This window comes from Bubalus bubalis, chromosome 3 (genome assembly GCF_019923935.1).
Source record: "Bubalus bubalis isolate 160015118507 breed Murrah chromosome 3, NDDB_SH_1, whole genome shotgun sequence".
NCBI lineage: Eukaryota > Metazoa > Chordata > Mammalia > Artiodactyla > Bovidae > Bubalus > Bubalus bubalis.
The window spans coordinates 124,470,818-124,486,412 of NC_059159.1; the positions used below are offsets into that span (position 1 = coordinate 124,470,818).

The 15,595-nt window shown below is 38.0% G+C and overlaps 1 protein-coding gene and 1 pseudogene across 2 annotated transcripts in view; both read left to right on the plus strand.

The window, feature by feature from the left end:
* The window catches only part of TDRD7 (tudor domain containing 7), a 102,579-nt gene that overhangs the window by 24,501 nt on the left and 62,483 nt on the right, over positions 1-15,595 (plus strand). The window contains exons 2-4 of one of the 2 annotated variants that reach the window (XM_025281760.3): positions 1,830-2,042; positions 4,794-4,935; positions 5,857-6,070. In XM_025281760.3, the coding sequence (XP_025137545.3) occupies positions 1,836-2,042; positions 4,794-4,935; positions 5,857-6,070 (563 nt within the window). In that variant the 5' untranslated portion in view covers positions 1,830-1,835. The remainder of the gene's footprint in view (positions 1-1,829; positions 2,043-4,793; positions 4,936-5,856; positions 6,071-15,595) is intronic. The other variant, XM_025281762.3, reaches the window with a different exon arrangement.
* Positions 8,581-10,267, plus strand: LOC112583921 (annotated as a pseudogene).

The following is a 15,595-nucleotide window of genomic DNA, read 5'->3' on the forward strand; positions in this document are numbered from 1 at the left end:
GCTGGTCTCTAGGGCCGAGATTGTCCCTTGTCTTCCAGCTCTGGCTGTCACACACCTGCCTCTCTGCCTCTGGTGGTGGGATGGGGCCTGTACGCAGCCGGCTAGCTCTCCTTTGGTGTTGGCTCAATCCTTTGTTCTGTGAGCAGGCCAAGCTGCGGCTTAGGTTAGAGCCTTTCATGGGAAAGTTCTGTTTTTATCTCTCTCTCTGGCTGTCCCACAGTTTGAGTTGCTATCTCAGGTTAGCTCCTTCAGATTGTCCTCAGGGCATTCAGGCCGTCTTTACCCTAAGCATGCAGCCCATGCCTCCCTGTCCAGCACAGACATGAGCATCTGGGCTACTTCTCCACTGGGAGTTATGGTTAGGTATGTATTCTGTGGGTTTTTTTTTTTTTTTTTTTTCCCTCCCAGTTTTGTTACCCTCTGAGATTCCAAAACTCCCCACAGACCTGCTGGTTTCCTGCTGTTTGGAAACTTCTCTCCTTCACGACTCGCTCCCCAGGACAGGTCTCGGTCCCTAACTCTTTTGTCTCTCTTTTTATCTTTTATATTTTGTCCTACCTCCTTTCAAAGAGAATGGGCTGCCTTTCTGGGTGCCTCGTGTCCTCCACCAGCGTTCAGAACTTGTTTTGTAGAAGTTGCTCAGCATTCAGGTGATGTTTTGATGAATTTGTGGGGGAGAAAGTAGTCTCCCCATCCTCTTCCTCTGCCATCTTGGGACTGCCCCCTCTCAAGGCCTTTTATGGATACTTCCTTCTCTGCCCATCTCTTAAATGACAGCCTTCCACAGGAGTCCATCCTTAACCTTATTTTTGACTCCTTGAACACCAAATACCACATATATGCTGAAGACCAACAAATCTATAAGCAGCTCAGACTTGTAACCTGAGTTCCTAGTGGATATAACTACATGGCTGCCCTAAAGGCATCCCAACTTCTATATGTCCAAAATGATTTCACTCCCTTCCTCTCCTGCAGACTTGTCTCTTCCCATTACTATCCACCATGCTTCTAAGCTAGAAATTTGGAGGCTTCCCTTATAATTCAGTTAATCAATTCCTGTTAATCCCACTTCCTGATTAGCTCTGATACTGATTTTTTGTATCAGCATTCCAAGGCCCTATTTTCAGATCTTCCATATCTTCAATTCTTACAACTCATATATCTTTCTCCTTCTAGTTTATTTTCCTTGATACTAAAGAGTGATCTTAAAATGCAGAGTTGATCGTTTTATTCTGCTATTTAAAATCCCTCCAAGGGTCTCACGTTAATTTTGGCAAAAATGCAAACATACTAGCATAATATAGTAAGTAGTCTCTTCTGGGTCTGCCTCTTCTCACTTCTCGCATTTCCATCTTTCAATCCTTAGCTTAGAGTCTTTATTCATTCATGTCCCACCACTCAACTGCCTAGAGTTCTCAGAACCAACCATGTACTTCTCTCACCTCTGTGCCTTTTAAATTTTCTCTTCCCTCTACTTGGGGGTGATACCTTTCCCCATCCCTGACCCCAACCTCCACACATCCTTTTCTTCCTTGCCTGGCTGATTGCACCTTGTCCTTTAGAACTCCATCAGACCTCCTCTCATCTGGGAGACATTCCCTGATATCTTCCTTTCCCCAGGCTAGTCTTTATGCCTTTCTGACTTCCCTTGTTTTCTCATAGTATTCCATGCTTTTCTCTACCATAACAGTTATTTCCCTGTATTGTAATAGCACATAAAGTATTCAGTAGCAGTTTATGAAATATACAAACAAGTGAAAACTCTGAAAATATATTTGAATTCACAGCCTAATGCATCATTATAGTAACCTTTTACCATGTTCTCATAGGTGAAGATGCTGGAAGCAGATCTGGTTTCAAAAATGCTACGGGCTGTTCTGCAGTCTCATAAGAATGGAATAGCATTATCCCGGCTCCAAGGAGAGTACAGATCCCTAACTGGAGACTGGATCCCTTTCAAGCAATTGGGCTATCCTACACTAGAAGCCTATCTGAGAAGTGTGCCAGCAGTTGTCAGGATAGAGACTAGTAGGTCTGGAGAGGTAAGAAGGTAACTGTGTTTCAAAAGAGGCAAGCCAATTCTTAATTGCCTGTCTGGTACTTCCAGTCTCATAGGATGGAAGTCAAAGTGAAAAGCACTAGCCAAGATTAGTGAAGAAGTGAAGTGAAGTGAAAGACTTGTGTCCAACTCTTTGCGATCCCCATGGACTATACAGTCCATAGAATTCTCCAGGCCAGAATACTGGAGTGGGTAGCCTATCCCTTCTCCAGCAGATCTTCCCAACCCAGAAATTGAACCGGGACCTCCTGCATTGCAGGCGAATTCTTTACCAACTGAGCTATCAGGGAAGCCAAGGTTAGTAGTGATAGAGAATTGCATCCAAAGCACAGCCTAGATTCTCATATCTTTTGTTTTACCCTCAAATTCTTTGTTATAAAAATAGGATTTTAACCATATTAAGTTAAAAAATTTCAAGTTTACTCAGTCTCAGTGTCCACACAAAATAACTGTATTAGAGACCTTAACTGCCTAAATATCATACCACTCATTATAGGCCTGCCACAGCTGTTTGGCCTAGGTTACTAGTGACCTCCTGATTACTGAATTCAATAGATACTTTAAAACTCTGATCATCTGACCTGACCCCTATCTGTTCCTACTGTCTTGATCCTAGTCAAGCCTCTACTTGATCGTTCAGCACTTTTGGTTATTACAGGGCTTTCCCTACTGTTCTCCCTGTCTTTAGCCCCTTCTGTCTCTAGCCTGTTCTCACCTTTACTTTAGTAATAGTGATTATCCTACAATTTTAAATCTTCTAGTTCCTCTGGAATCATGTTTTATATGTAACATGGGCAATTGAGTGGTAGCAAGTAAATTTTTTAATTACATATCCCCTATGACTCAGTAGTTTTGCTTCTTGTTGTCTGCCCAATATACAGTATGAAAGATTGGACAAACTACCACCCAAGACAGAAAGGTGTCCACCCCACCAAAATCAGTATATTTTGGGGGTATGTTTCATATGTAAATATGTAGGACAGGTCTGGGGTATTTCTCACAAAAAATTAGAATAGTTGTTCCTCTGGTGAGCGGGTGGGTCAGAGAGGCATTGGGTAGAGGAGAAAAGGGGCCCGGGGTTAGGAGAGCAGCCTTCCTTGGTGGCTCAGACAGTAAAGAATCCACCTGCAATGCAGGAGACCTGGATTCAATCCCTGGGTTGGGGGGAATCCCCTGGAGGAAGGCACAGCAACCCACCCTAGTATTGTTTCCTGGAGAATCCCATGGACCGAGGAGCTTGGGAGGCTACAGCCCATGGAGTCACAAAGAGTTGGACATGACTGAAGCGACCAAACACAGCACAGCACACAGCAAAGGTTTACCTAATCTGTAATACAGTTTATATAAGGAAAAGGTATAAATTAATCAAATATTACATTAATAGTAAAACTTTCTTCAATGTCCCTGGTTCTCCCAGAAAGATTTAAGCCCTCCTTTCTGTCTGCTTGGCCTCTTATAATACATTCAGTACAATGCTTGACATAATGTTTTCTGTTTAGTCTCTTTGCCTCTCTTTCCTTCATAAGTTTCTTATGGATAAGGGATTGGTTTTTTGTTTTGTTTTATTTTGTTGGCCCTGACTTTTGGTGCTTAATAAATATGTGTTGAATGTATAAATGATCAAATGTCTGAATGAATTAGTAATTTAATAGTGTTTCATGTAGTTACTGTGCTATAAATTACTCAACTCTTTATTCTTCTTTTTGGGACATTTTTAATGTTTCCAGGTTTTGACTATTAAAATAACCCCTAATGCACATATTTGGGTAGGTAATTTTTCTTCTTTTGAATTGTATTCTTATATTTTCAGGAATAGAAATACTGGACCAAAGATTACGAGCATGTTTTGGCTGTGGTGTAAAGCCTCATTGCTTTCCTGTCGTAATTTCAATTTAAAATTAAAGCCCCACTAGATGGGGCTCTAGAGATCATCTAACCTTAGCAGTCTACATTCTGTTTTCAAATCCTTTTTCAAATATCCTGTATATCCTATCTCTTTTTTTAATATAAAAAGCTGAGCTACTGTATTTTAAGTAGATGCCAGAGGCTCCAGGGCCTTTGCTTGCCCTGTCTTGCCCTCACACCCCTGAGGCACCTTCATGGAATCCTATGACTCCACTGAACAGTTTGAAAACCTCAGATCTAAGCTATTCCGTGTTTTGTAACTGATAGTACTGGGGTTTTTGAAGTAAACTGATTTGCCCTAAGTCACTCAGGTAATCCATTTCATTGGCAAGACTAGAATTTAGTGGTGTCTTGGAGGTAGTACAAATAGCAGTTACAAGTATGTACTTTGAATTCAGAGAGATAGCCTCGCTGCATGGCTTGAGAAGTTTGCTTAACTTTCCTGATCCTGTTTTCCCATGTATAAAATGGGAATAACATAAATCTCACAGAGTATATGAGATAATATATACAAATCACAGGTTTCTTTTGGTTCATTTGTTAAGCCTATATACCTAGCACATTTTTGATGCTTAATAAAAACATGTTTAAGAAATAAGTGAACTTTTCAGTTTAAGGAAAAATGATTATTCAGTGTGCTGGACTATGCTTGGTTTCTCTTGCAGAAAATATAATTTAGCTCTAACATTATGAAAGAAAGAGACATGAATATTTGCATACAGCTTGATTTGGGACATGTAAACTCACAAAGATACACTTTGAAAAGTCAGCCTCTGGTTACCAGTGAATCTGAGAAATATTTCCCCTCTCCCTTACCTCTCATAATTAGATAACCTGCTATGCCATGGCCTGCACAGAAACTGCAAGAATTGCTCAGCTTGTGGCTCGACAGAGGAGTTCTAAAAGGAAAACTGGTCGGCAAGTTAATTGTCAGATGAGAGTAAAGAAAACCATGCCATTTTTTCTAGAAGGTAAGATCTTTTCACATGCCAAAATTGTAAAGCCTGTTTATGAATACATCGTCATATGAAAATATTGCTTGTATTTATGATAAACACGTATGTTGGTTAACATTCATATGTCAAGGGAAAAATCCTGAAGCTAGTACTTCCATTTGAATTTAAGTGAACATGATAAGCATGACTTATTAAGTGAAGTAACTCAGCATAACTTCCTATGGCAAATTGTGGTTTTACTCTTTATTTGAGGGGAAAGCCTCATGTAGAATGTTGGATAAACCAACTGAGTTAATGTCTTACTTAGGAAATCATATCTTTTACTATAAATCCTCTATTTTCAGAAAAACATGAATTATATAGTACATAAAGATATAGGCAACTCAGCCTGTATTTACTGATCATTTATCTCAAGGAGCTTATAAAATAATCATTTCTAAAATTAAATTCTCAAGAAATAGTTTAATGATAGTATAAAAGAGTAGATGCTGAATACCACAATGAGCATTTTAGGCAAAAGCGCAATCCTTGTGAGAATGGCAGTGGAGAGCTTCATGGCAAGGGGGAGACTTGAACCAGACCCCTAACCATTGGAAGAATTCAAATTGGTGGAGAAGCAATGGGAGGACTAAGATACCGCTGAGTGTGCTGCATTTGTAAGAATGTGAGGTGACTGCCACCAAATTAGTTGGTGAGTGGAGGAAAAGTAACAAGCTTGCCTAGCAGATGAAGCCACATTTTGAGAAGCTCATCTGCTAAATACACACCAATCTGCTCTTCCCCTGCTGACCGACCCTCTAATGGCCACCTCCTCATATTCTTACAAACTGTTCTGAGCATAGAGACCAACAGAAAACATCTGGGCAAGGGAGTGACATTATGAAATCAGGGTTTTGGAAAGCTAATTGATTCCATTATGTATGCCTAACTTCATAGGAAAACCAAAAGCAACCCTCAGACAACCAGGATTTTCTTCAGATTTTTCTGTCAGCAAAAAACCTAATTCAACACTATTAAGAAACAAAGGAATCTCTCTTGGAGTTAAATCTGATGCTGAAGTGCTGCCTTACACATTACAAACAGCTATTGGAAATGAAGTATTCAAAGATGTTCCAGTGCAGAGTCATGTGACCATGTCTACCAACAACAGGTATTTGGGCTTTGTCTAGCTAAATGGAGAAGGGTGGTGAACCTAGGATAATAAGTCTTAAACATGCATGTTCAGGTGAAGAAGGAAATACTTTGTTTTGTGTAATGTACACAGAGATGAGTAGAGAAATGCATCATTACTAGTTACTCCACTTTTCCTGGCTGCCTAAACATCATTTTCTGAATATCTCCATTTTGTATTTGTTGTGCGTCATTAGTAGTCTCTGCTTGTAACGTTCACTTTAGAAGATCTCACAAATTGTTCTGAGATACTACTTCAGCATAACTTAGTTTGGCTGAAGATCTTTCTTCCAATTAATTTTGTAAGTTTTAAATAAAATCTCATTGATTTGTATGCTCTACTGTGTTCCAATAATCATATCCATAATACAGTAACATTACACATCCATGCATCACAATACTGAACTGGAAATAATACCACATCCTTAAAGTTTTTGTTTGGATGCTGCCATTCATTGGCCAGGTGAAATAACTGAAATTATTTCATCTGCTGGGGCTGTGGTATCCTCATTTGCCCAATAAAAATGTTAACTCGGTGATCTCAAAGTTCTTTTCTGGCTCTGAATTTTGTGGTTTCATGAGGTAATTCAGGTGAGCAAACTACAATATATGGACCAAATCTGGCCCATTGACTGTTTTTATAAATAAAATTTTATTGGAACACAGCTACATTCCTTTGTTTATATATTCTCTGTGGTTGCTTTTATACAACTGCAGAGTTGAGTAGTTGTGCATAGACAGTATGGCCTGCAAAGCCTAAAATATATACTGTTAGACCGGTCACATCAAAAGCTTGCCATCTCCTGGTGTAGATGAGTCAGTGTCACATTCTTCCATCTTATTTGTACCTATACAAAACAAATTTTTTTGTATCATTTTCCTTTAAATCAATGCTCAAAGATTCCATTTTGTATAAAAGATAGTTCCCCTCGCCCTAAGTGCTCTCCCCCACACTAGAATATTTAGAAAGAAAGAATATTTTTAAGTAGGCAAAAGGGTACTAGTTTTTTATATTTTACTATTTTTAATAAAGCAACCTTTAAATATTTTTCATAATGGTACATATTTAATGTGTTTATGATTAGTTATTATAAATTTTGTTATAAAGTCTAGAAAATTGACTTGAATCTTGACCCAAAGCACAGTTGGTGACTTTGGTGACTGAGGTACCATTGTCTCTGCTGGTTCTAGGCCTAAATTTCAAGATTTTGAATTGAATTTATAAGATGACAGCAAAACCAGGCATCCTGGATTGTGGGCCCAGAGGAGCACTCTCTACCCCATGGTCTGGTATCCTACTTCTCATCTAGTGGCACTGTGTGGCCTAGATAAAAGCCTTCCATTCCTGCAGGTAGCACCAGCAGTGATTGAGTAGAGGACCTTGCCACACCAAGCAGCCCTTACAGAGGGCCCAAGTTAGTGCTGTCTGACCTGCTGCATATCATTTTCCCACCCTCCCACCTAGCAGCACTAGGCCTAGAGAAGTGTATTCCGCTGCTATGGGCAGCACCTACAGAAATCAAACAGGAGCTCCAGCAGTAAACAGGAGCTCCATCAGCAACAGGTGAGTGTACCAGACCAGAATAGTACCATAAGGGCTCTGAAAACTAAATTATTATTGGAACCACAGCCTACAAAATTGGGCCAGGAGGTATATGATGAACCTAAACAGAATAACTACCTGCTAAAATCAGACATTTAAATAGGATCCAGAGTCTCCTAATATGTGTTCAGATATCCAGGTTACAATGAAAAAAATCAATCATTATACAAAGAACCAGGGAAATGACAACTTGAATGAGAAAAAAACAATCAACAGACATGAACATTATCTTGAATCAGATGATGGAATTATCTGACAATGATTTTAAAGCAGCGGTTGTAAAAATGCTTTAATTTGCAATTGCAAATCTTTCTGGAAAAAAAAATAGAAAAGTCACCAAAGAAAGAGAACATACAAAAAAGAACCAAATATTCATGGTGCTTTTCAAGTCTACTGTATCTTACTTTTCTGTATATTTTAAAAAATAATTTTATTTGTTTGTTTGTTTTTGGCTGTGCAGGGTCTTCATTGCTGTGCAGGCTTTTTCTCTAGCTGCAGAGAACAGGGGCTACTCTCTAGTTGTGGTTTGCGGGCTTTTCATTGTAGAAACTTCTCTTGTTGTGGAGCATGGGCTCTAGGACTTACAGGCTTCCTTAGTTGCAGTACATGGACTCAGTAGTTGCTGCTCATGGGCACTAGAGCACAGATTCAGTAGTTGTGGCACATGGGCTTAGTTGTTCCACGGCATGTGGAATCTTCCCAGAACAGAGAAGGAAATCTGTGTCTTTTGCTTTGGCAGGCAGATTCTTTTACCATGGAGCCACAAGGGAAGCCCCTACTTTTCTGCATATTCCTTCTATTAATTTTTGAGAGTTTGATATTGAAACTCCAACTAAAAATCTTAATTTATCTACTTAAAAATAATCGTAATATATAGTGGAATTATATATAACTTTGTTCTGTATTTTCCAAGTCTCCTGTAAATGTGTTATCATACTTTCATAATTTAAAAATAAAAAAGAGGGGAAAAAAAGAACCAAATGGAATGACCAAAATAAAAATGCAGTATATGAGGTCAATGGCAGAATAAATATGACAGAGAACAGAATCAAAGAACTTGAAGCTAGAACAGTAGAAATTACCCAGTCTGGACAACAGAGTAAATAGACTTAAACAAAAGAAAACAAAATAACTAGTTGAGACTGAGAGTTCTGTGGGGGGAAAAAAACAATCTAGCAGAGTCTTAGGGACCTGTAGGGAGAATAAGAAGAGATCTAGTATTTGATCCTCAAAACAAAGAGTGAGATTGAAGGTGTATTTGAAGGCATAATAGCTGAAACTTCTCAAATTTGGCTAAGGACATAAATCTGCAGGTTCAGGATGCTTAGGAAATCCCAGAGAGGATGAATTCAAAGAATCCCACACCAATAATTAAACTTAACGAAAACTAAAGACAAAGAAAATATCTTATAAATAGCCAGAGAGAAATGATACATCACCCATAGGTGAATACCAGTTTTTGTGACAGTGGTTTTTTATTCACAGTCATGGAGAAATCATGAAGGAAAGAAATGGCACATTTTTAGTGGTGAAGGAAAAAAACCTGTCAATCAAAATTCTAAATCCTCCAGAAATGAAAAGGAAATGAAGAAGATATTCTCAGATGAAATAAAACTAGGAGAATTTGTCATTAGCTGACTTACTCCTAAAGAGGGACTAAAGGAAGTTGTCTCAACAGAACAGAAATAATCTAAAATGGTTTGAAATTTCAGAAGTACAGGCATAAGCCCTAATATAACAGTAATTACTTTAAATATAAAAACACATAAAAATATGTTCAGCTTCATTAGCTATTAGGGAAGTGTAAATTAAAGCTGCATTGAGATTCAGCTGGCCAGCTGGGGTCATGGGCTTTCCATCCTAGAACCATGACCCAGTTTGTCCATAACCTCATAGAGAAGATCCCAGCACTGCTGTGGCTTACTCAAAGCCTCGATTGGCCACCTTTTGGCACTATGCCAATGTTGATCTGGTTCCTCCAACTCTGCTGAGATCCTTACAGTTATTCAGAGCTGGGGAAAAAATATCAATAGTGCTCAAACAAGTAGCTTCAAACAGCTCCCAGTTAAGGAAACTCTACTGAATGGTGTGATGACCACTGAGATGTGGATGTGGTTTTATGTTGGTGAGATTGTAGGCAACTGTGACATCATTGGCTATGATGTTTGAAGACCAATCTTTAATATATGATTATATTTGCTTTATTATTTGAGTGTTCTTGGATTGTGTGTGAACAGGCTGTTAATTGCAGATGAGATAATAAGATAGTAATAAGATAATGTGTCAAAAAAAACCTATATTGAGACACACCTATCAGAATGGCTGAAATAAAAAATAGTGATACAGTAATAATAGGGGACCTTAATACCCATTGACATCAGTGGACAGGTCATCCAGACAAAATCAGTAAGGTAACAGAGGTCTTAACACAGCAGACCAAATGAACCTAATAGATAGCTTGTTGTTCAGTTGCTAAGTTCTGTCCACCTTTTTGCAATCCCATGGACTGTAGCATGCCAGGCTTCTCTCTCCTCCACTGTCTCCCAGAGTTTGCTCAGATTCATGTCTATTGAGTTAGTGATGCTATCTAACCATCTCATCCTCTGCTGCCCTTTTCTCCTTTTGCCTTTAGTCTTTTGCAGCATCAGGGTCTTTTCCAGTGAGTCAGCTGTTTACATCAGGTGGCCAAAGTATTGGATCTTCAACTACAACAACAGGCCTGCCAATGAATATTCAGGGTTGATTTTCTTTATGATAGACTGGTTTGATCTCCTTGCTCTCCAAGGGACTCTCAAGAGTTTTCTCCAGCACCACAATTTGAAACCATCGATTCTTCAGCGCTTAGCCTTCTTTATGGTCCAATCTCACATACACAACAACTGGAAAAACCATAGCTTTGACTATGTGGACCTTTGTTGGCAAAGTGATATCTCTCCTTTTTAATATGCCATCTAGGTTTGTTGTAGTTTTCCTTCCGAAGGGCAAGCATCTTTTCATTTAATAGATATCTATAGGACATTAATCCAAAAGCAGCAGAATGCACATTCTTTTCAAGTGCACATAGGACATTCTCCAGGATAGATCATATACTAGGTCATAAAACAAACTTCAGCAAATTTAAGAGGAAGAATTTATATCAAGCATTTTTTCTGAGCACAGTGGTATGAAACTAGAAATCAACTACAGAAAGAAAAATGGGAAAAGAACAAACAGTGGCGAGTAAACAGCATGCTACTAAAAAAAAATGGTCAACAGTGAAATCAGAGGAAATCAGAAAATATCTCGAGACAAATGAAAATGGACATATAACTTTCCAAAGTTGGAATGTGTCAAAAACTGTTCTGAGAGGGAAGTTTATAGTGATATAGACTTGATGTCTATATTGATATATCACCAACTCAATGGACATGAGTTTGAGTAAACTCTGGGAGTTGGTGATGGACAGGGAAGACTGGCATGCTGCAGTCCATGGGTTCACAAAGAGTTGGACCTGACTGAATGACTGAACTGAACTGAAACTTCTCACAAGAAACAAAGAAAACCTCAAAAACCTAACCTATTGCCTAAAAGAATTAGAAAAAGAAGAGCAAACAAAGTCCAAAGTCAGCAGAAAAATGAAATAATAAAGATCAGAGAGGAAATAAAATAGAGATCATAAAAACAATAGAAAAGATCAATGAGACCAAGAGCTGGTTTTTAAAAAAGATTTAAAAATTGATAAACTTTTAGCCAGGCTCACCAAGAAGAACAGAGGACCCAAGTAAGAATTGAAGAGGAGAAATAACAACTGATACTGCAGAGATACAAAACAATCATAGAGAATATTATGAACAGTTATGTGCCCATGAATTGGACAATCCAGAAGAGATGGACTTCCCTTATGAGGAAAGTCCATAGCTGAGTAATAAAGAATCATCCTGCAGTGCAGGAGACCTGGGTTCAATTCCTGGGTTGGGAAGATCCCCTGGAGAAGGAAATGGCAGCCCACTCTGGTATTCTTGCCTGGAGAATCCCATGGACAGAGCAGCCTGGCAGGCTACAGTCCATGGGGTCACAAAAGTCAGATGCCACTTAGCAACTAAACCAGAAGAGATGGACAAATTTCTAGAAACATACAAACAGCCAAGACTGAAACAAACAAGCAGAAAAGACAGTTTGAACAGGCTGGTTACTAGAAGTGAAATTGAATTTGTAATAGAAAAGCTAGAAGTAAAGTCCAGGACTAGATGGCTTCACAGGGGAGTCCTACCAAATAAGAACTAATATCTGTTCTACTCAAGCTATTCCAAAAAATTGAATAGGAGGGATCACTCCCACATTCATTCCTTGGGCTACCATTATCTCAATACCCAAACCAGACAGATGCCAGAGAGAAAGAAAATCACAGACCAATATCTTTGATGAATATAGATGCAAAAATCTACAACAAAATATTAGCAAACCAAATCTGACTATATAAAAAGGGTCATATACCATGATCAAGTTGGATTTATTCCAGAGTCATAGGGATGGCTCAACATTTGCAGATCAATGTGATACACCACATTAACAAACGGAAGGCTCAGAATTACATGATCATCACAATAGACACAGAAAAAACATTTGATAAAATTCCGTATCTACTCAGGATTAAAAGCTGTCATCCAAGTGGGTGTAGAGGGAACTTATCTCAGCATAATAAAGACCGTTTATGACAAACCCACAGCCCAAATCATACTCAGTGGTAAAACCCTTCCCACTAAATTCAAGAACAAAACAAGAATGCCTGCCCACTCTTTCCACTTCTGTTTAACATAATATTGGAAGTCTTAGCCACTGCAGAAAAGAAAAAGAAGTAGAAGGTATCCAAATTGGAAGGGAGGAAGTAAAACTGTCACTTCTTGCAGATAACATGATACTTTATAGAGAAAACCCAAAAGTCTCCACCCCAAAATTATTAGAAATAATAAATGAATTCAGCAAGGTTGCAGGGTACAAAATTAATAGACAGAAATCTGTTATATTTCTATATGCTAATAATGGAATTTCAGAGAATAAGAAAGCAATAGCATTTATAATGACATCAAAAAATAAAATAACTAGGAATAAACCTAGCTAAGGAGGTGAAATACCTATACTCTGAAAACTAAAACATTGATGATGAAAGTTGAAGATGATACAAAGATGGACAAAGTGCTCTTAGATTTGAAGAATTAATATTGTTAAACTAGCCATACTGCCCAAAGCAATCTACAGATTTAATGCAATCCTTATCAAAATACCCAGAACATTTTTCACAGAACTAGAACAAATAATCCTAAAATTCATATTGAACCATAAAAGACTTTGAATTGCTGAAGCAATCTTGAGAAAAAAAGAGCAAAGCTGGAGTATAACCCTCCTAGACTTCAGACAATCCTACAAAGCTACAGTAATGAAAGCAGCATGCTACTGGCACAAAAACAGACACAGATCAATGTAACAGAATAAAGAGCCCAGAAATAAACCCACACACCTATGATCAGTTAACCTATGACAGAGGAGGCAACTATATACAATGGAGAAAAGATTGTCTCTTTAACAAGTTGTTACTGGGAAAACTGGACAACTACATGTAAAATAAGATATTAGAGCATTCTCTCACACTGTGTACAAAAGTAAACTCAAAATGGTTTAAAGACCTAAATGTAAGACCTGAAACTATAAAAGTCCTAGAAAAACATTGTATAGCACAGGGAATTATCTTATAGCACAGGGAATTATCTTATTAGCCATTATCTTGTAATAACTTACAATGGAGTATTATCTGCAAAAATATCAAATCACCATTCTGAAAGTAATACAGTTACAAATCAAATATACTTCAATTTAAAAATATAACACTGAATCTGGCAAGCATACAGAGAAAATGGATCACTCATAGCATTGTTTTTGGGAATGTAAAATTGTACAGCCATGTTAGAAGATAGTTGAGGAGAAGTTAGAAGTTAGATAGAGGATAAGTTAGAAATCCTTAAAAAAAAAAAAGCTAAACAGAAATTCCACTCCTAGACATTTATCCCAGAGATATGAAAACTTTAGTTTACACAAAAACCTGTACACAGGTGTCCTTAGTAACTTTATTCATAATAGACCCAAACTAGAAACAACCCAGGTGTCCTTGAGAAGTTGAAAGATTCAACAAACTTAATACATCCACACTACAGAATATACCTCTCAACAGTATAAAGGGATGAACTATGGACATACGCAACATCAGTGGATCTCAAGGGAATTGTACTGAGTTGAAGGCAATCTCAAAAAGTTACATACTGTATGACTCTATACAACATCCTTGAAATGACAAAATTTTAGAGAGAGCGAGAATAGAGAAGTGATTGCCAAGATCAAGGGTTGCAGAAAGGGGAAGGATGTGGCAATGCAAGAGGGAGCCTTGTAGTGCTGGGGTAGTTCTGCATGTTGATTGTAGTGCTGGCTACATGCACCTGTGTGTGTGGTAGAATTATACACACATACATGTAAGTGAAAGTAGAGTATGCTCTGGATTATACCAGTGTCAGCTGCTTGGTTTTGATATTGTACTATGCAAGGTATTGCCATTGGAGGAAATTGGGTGAAGGGTACACGAGGCTTCTATATACATTTTTTTGAAAATTCCCATGAATTTATAAATATTTCTTTTTGTTTGTTTTAATTTAATTTTATTTTTTAACTTTACAATATTGTATTGGTTTTGCCATATTTCAAAACAAAAGATTAAAATTGATAGCAAAAGCTTTCTATACAGTTTTAGTTTTGAGAATTAATACAGTATATGCTTTTGTTTTTTACCTTTCACTGTAAGAATTTTGAATTCCATATAGTGTAGAACGTCTTCTGGGCTTCCCAGGTGGCTCAGTGGGTAAAGAATCTGCCTGCAGTGCAGGAGACACTGGTTTGATCCCTAGGTTGGGAGGATCTCCTGGAGGAGGCCATGGCAACCCACTCCAATGTTCTTGCCTGGAGAATCCCAGGGACACAGGGGCCTGGTGGGCTGCAGTCCATGGTGTTGCACAAAGGCAAACATGACTGAAGCGACTGGGCGTGCATGCATAGAACGCCTTCTCCATTCTTGTACGGTGATTTCTAGAACTGCATACCTGCCTTCAGTTGTCTGTCTTTGTATGGATGTATTTCAGACTATTTTAATTAAAGCTATTAAAGTTGTTGTAAAACATCTTCATCAAACCTTTTTTAAAAGAATATAATACAAATTGAAAGTTACATAAGAGAAATCTAAATACCATCTGGTGGCAGAGGGTATGGGCTGCCTTTCAAATTATAAAATCAAAGAAGTTGCTCTTACCAAAATAGAATAATAACAAAAGATTTTATTTCTAAACTTATGAAATATTAAGGAGTAATCTTAAGTAGTATAAACTATTATGAGTTTAAACTTGTTAAAGTCACTATATCTTTTGAGAAGCTGATGAAAGCTATGTGATCTTCCCAGAAAAATTAATTGGTACACATATGCATGCATGTTTGTCTACTAATGCAGGAAATATATGGACCCCAGAAACCCATTCTCAAAAATTATGCTTAAAGAACTCATATCTGCCAGTTAACAAACTGGAAGATTCTAGAAAAATAATGTAACTGATATTCTCTAGTACTGTAGGTATCAATCTAAATTTACTATGGTCCAAAATCACTGCAGATGGTGACTGCAGCCATGAAATTAAAAGACGCTTACACCTTGGAAGGAAAGTTATGACCAACCTAGACAGCATATTCAAAAGCAGAGACATTACTTTGCCATCAAAGGTCCGTCTAGTCAAGGCTATGGTTTTTCCTGTGGTCATGTATGGATGTGAGAGTTGGACTGTGAAGAAGGCTGAGCGCCGAAGAATTGCTGCTTTTGAACTGTGGTGTTGGAGAAGA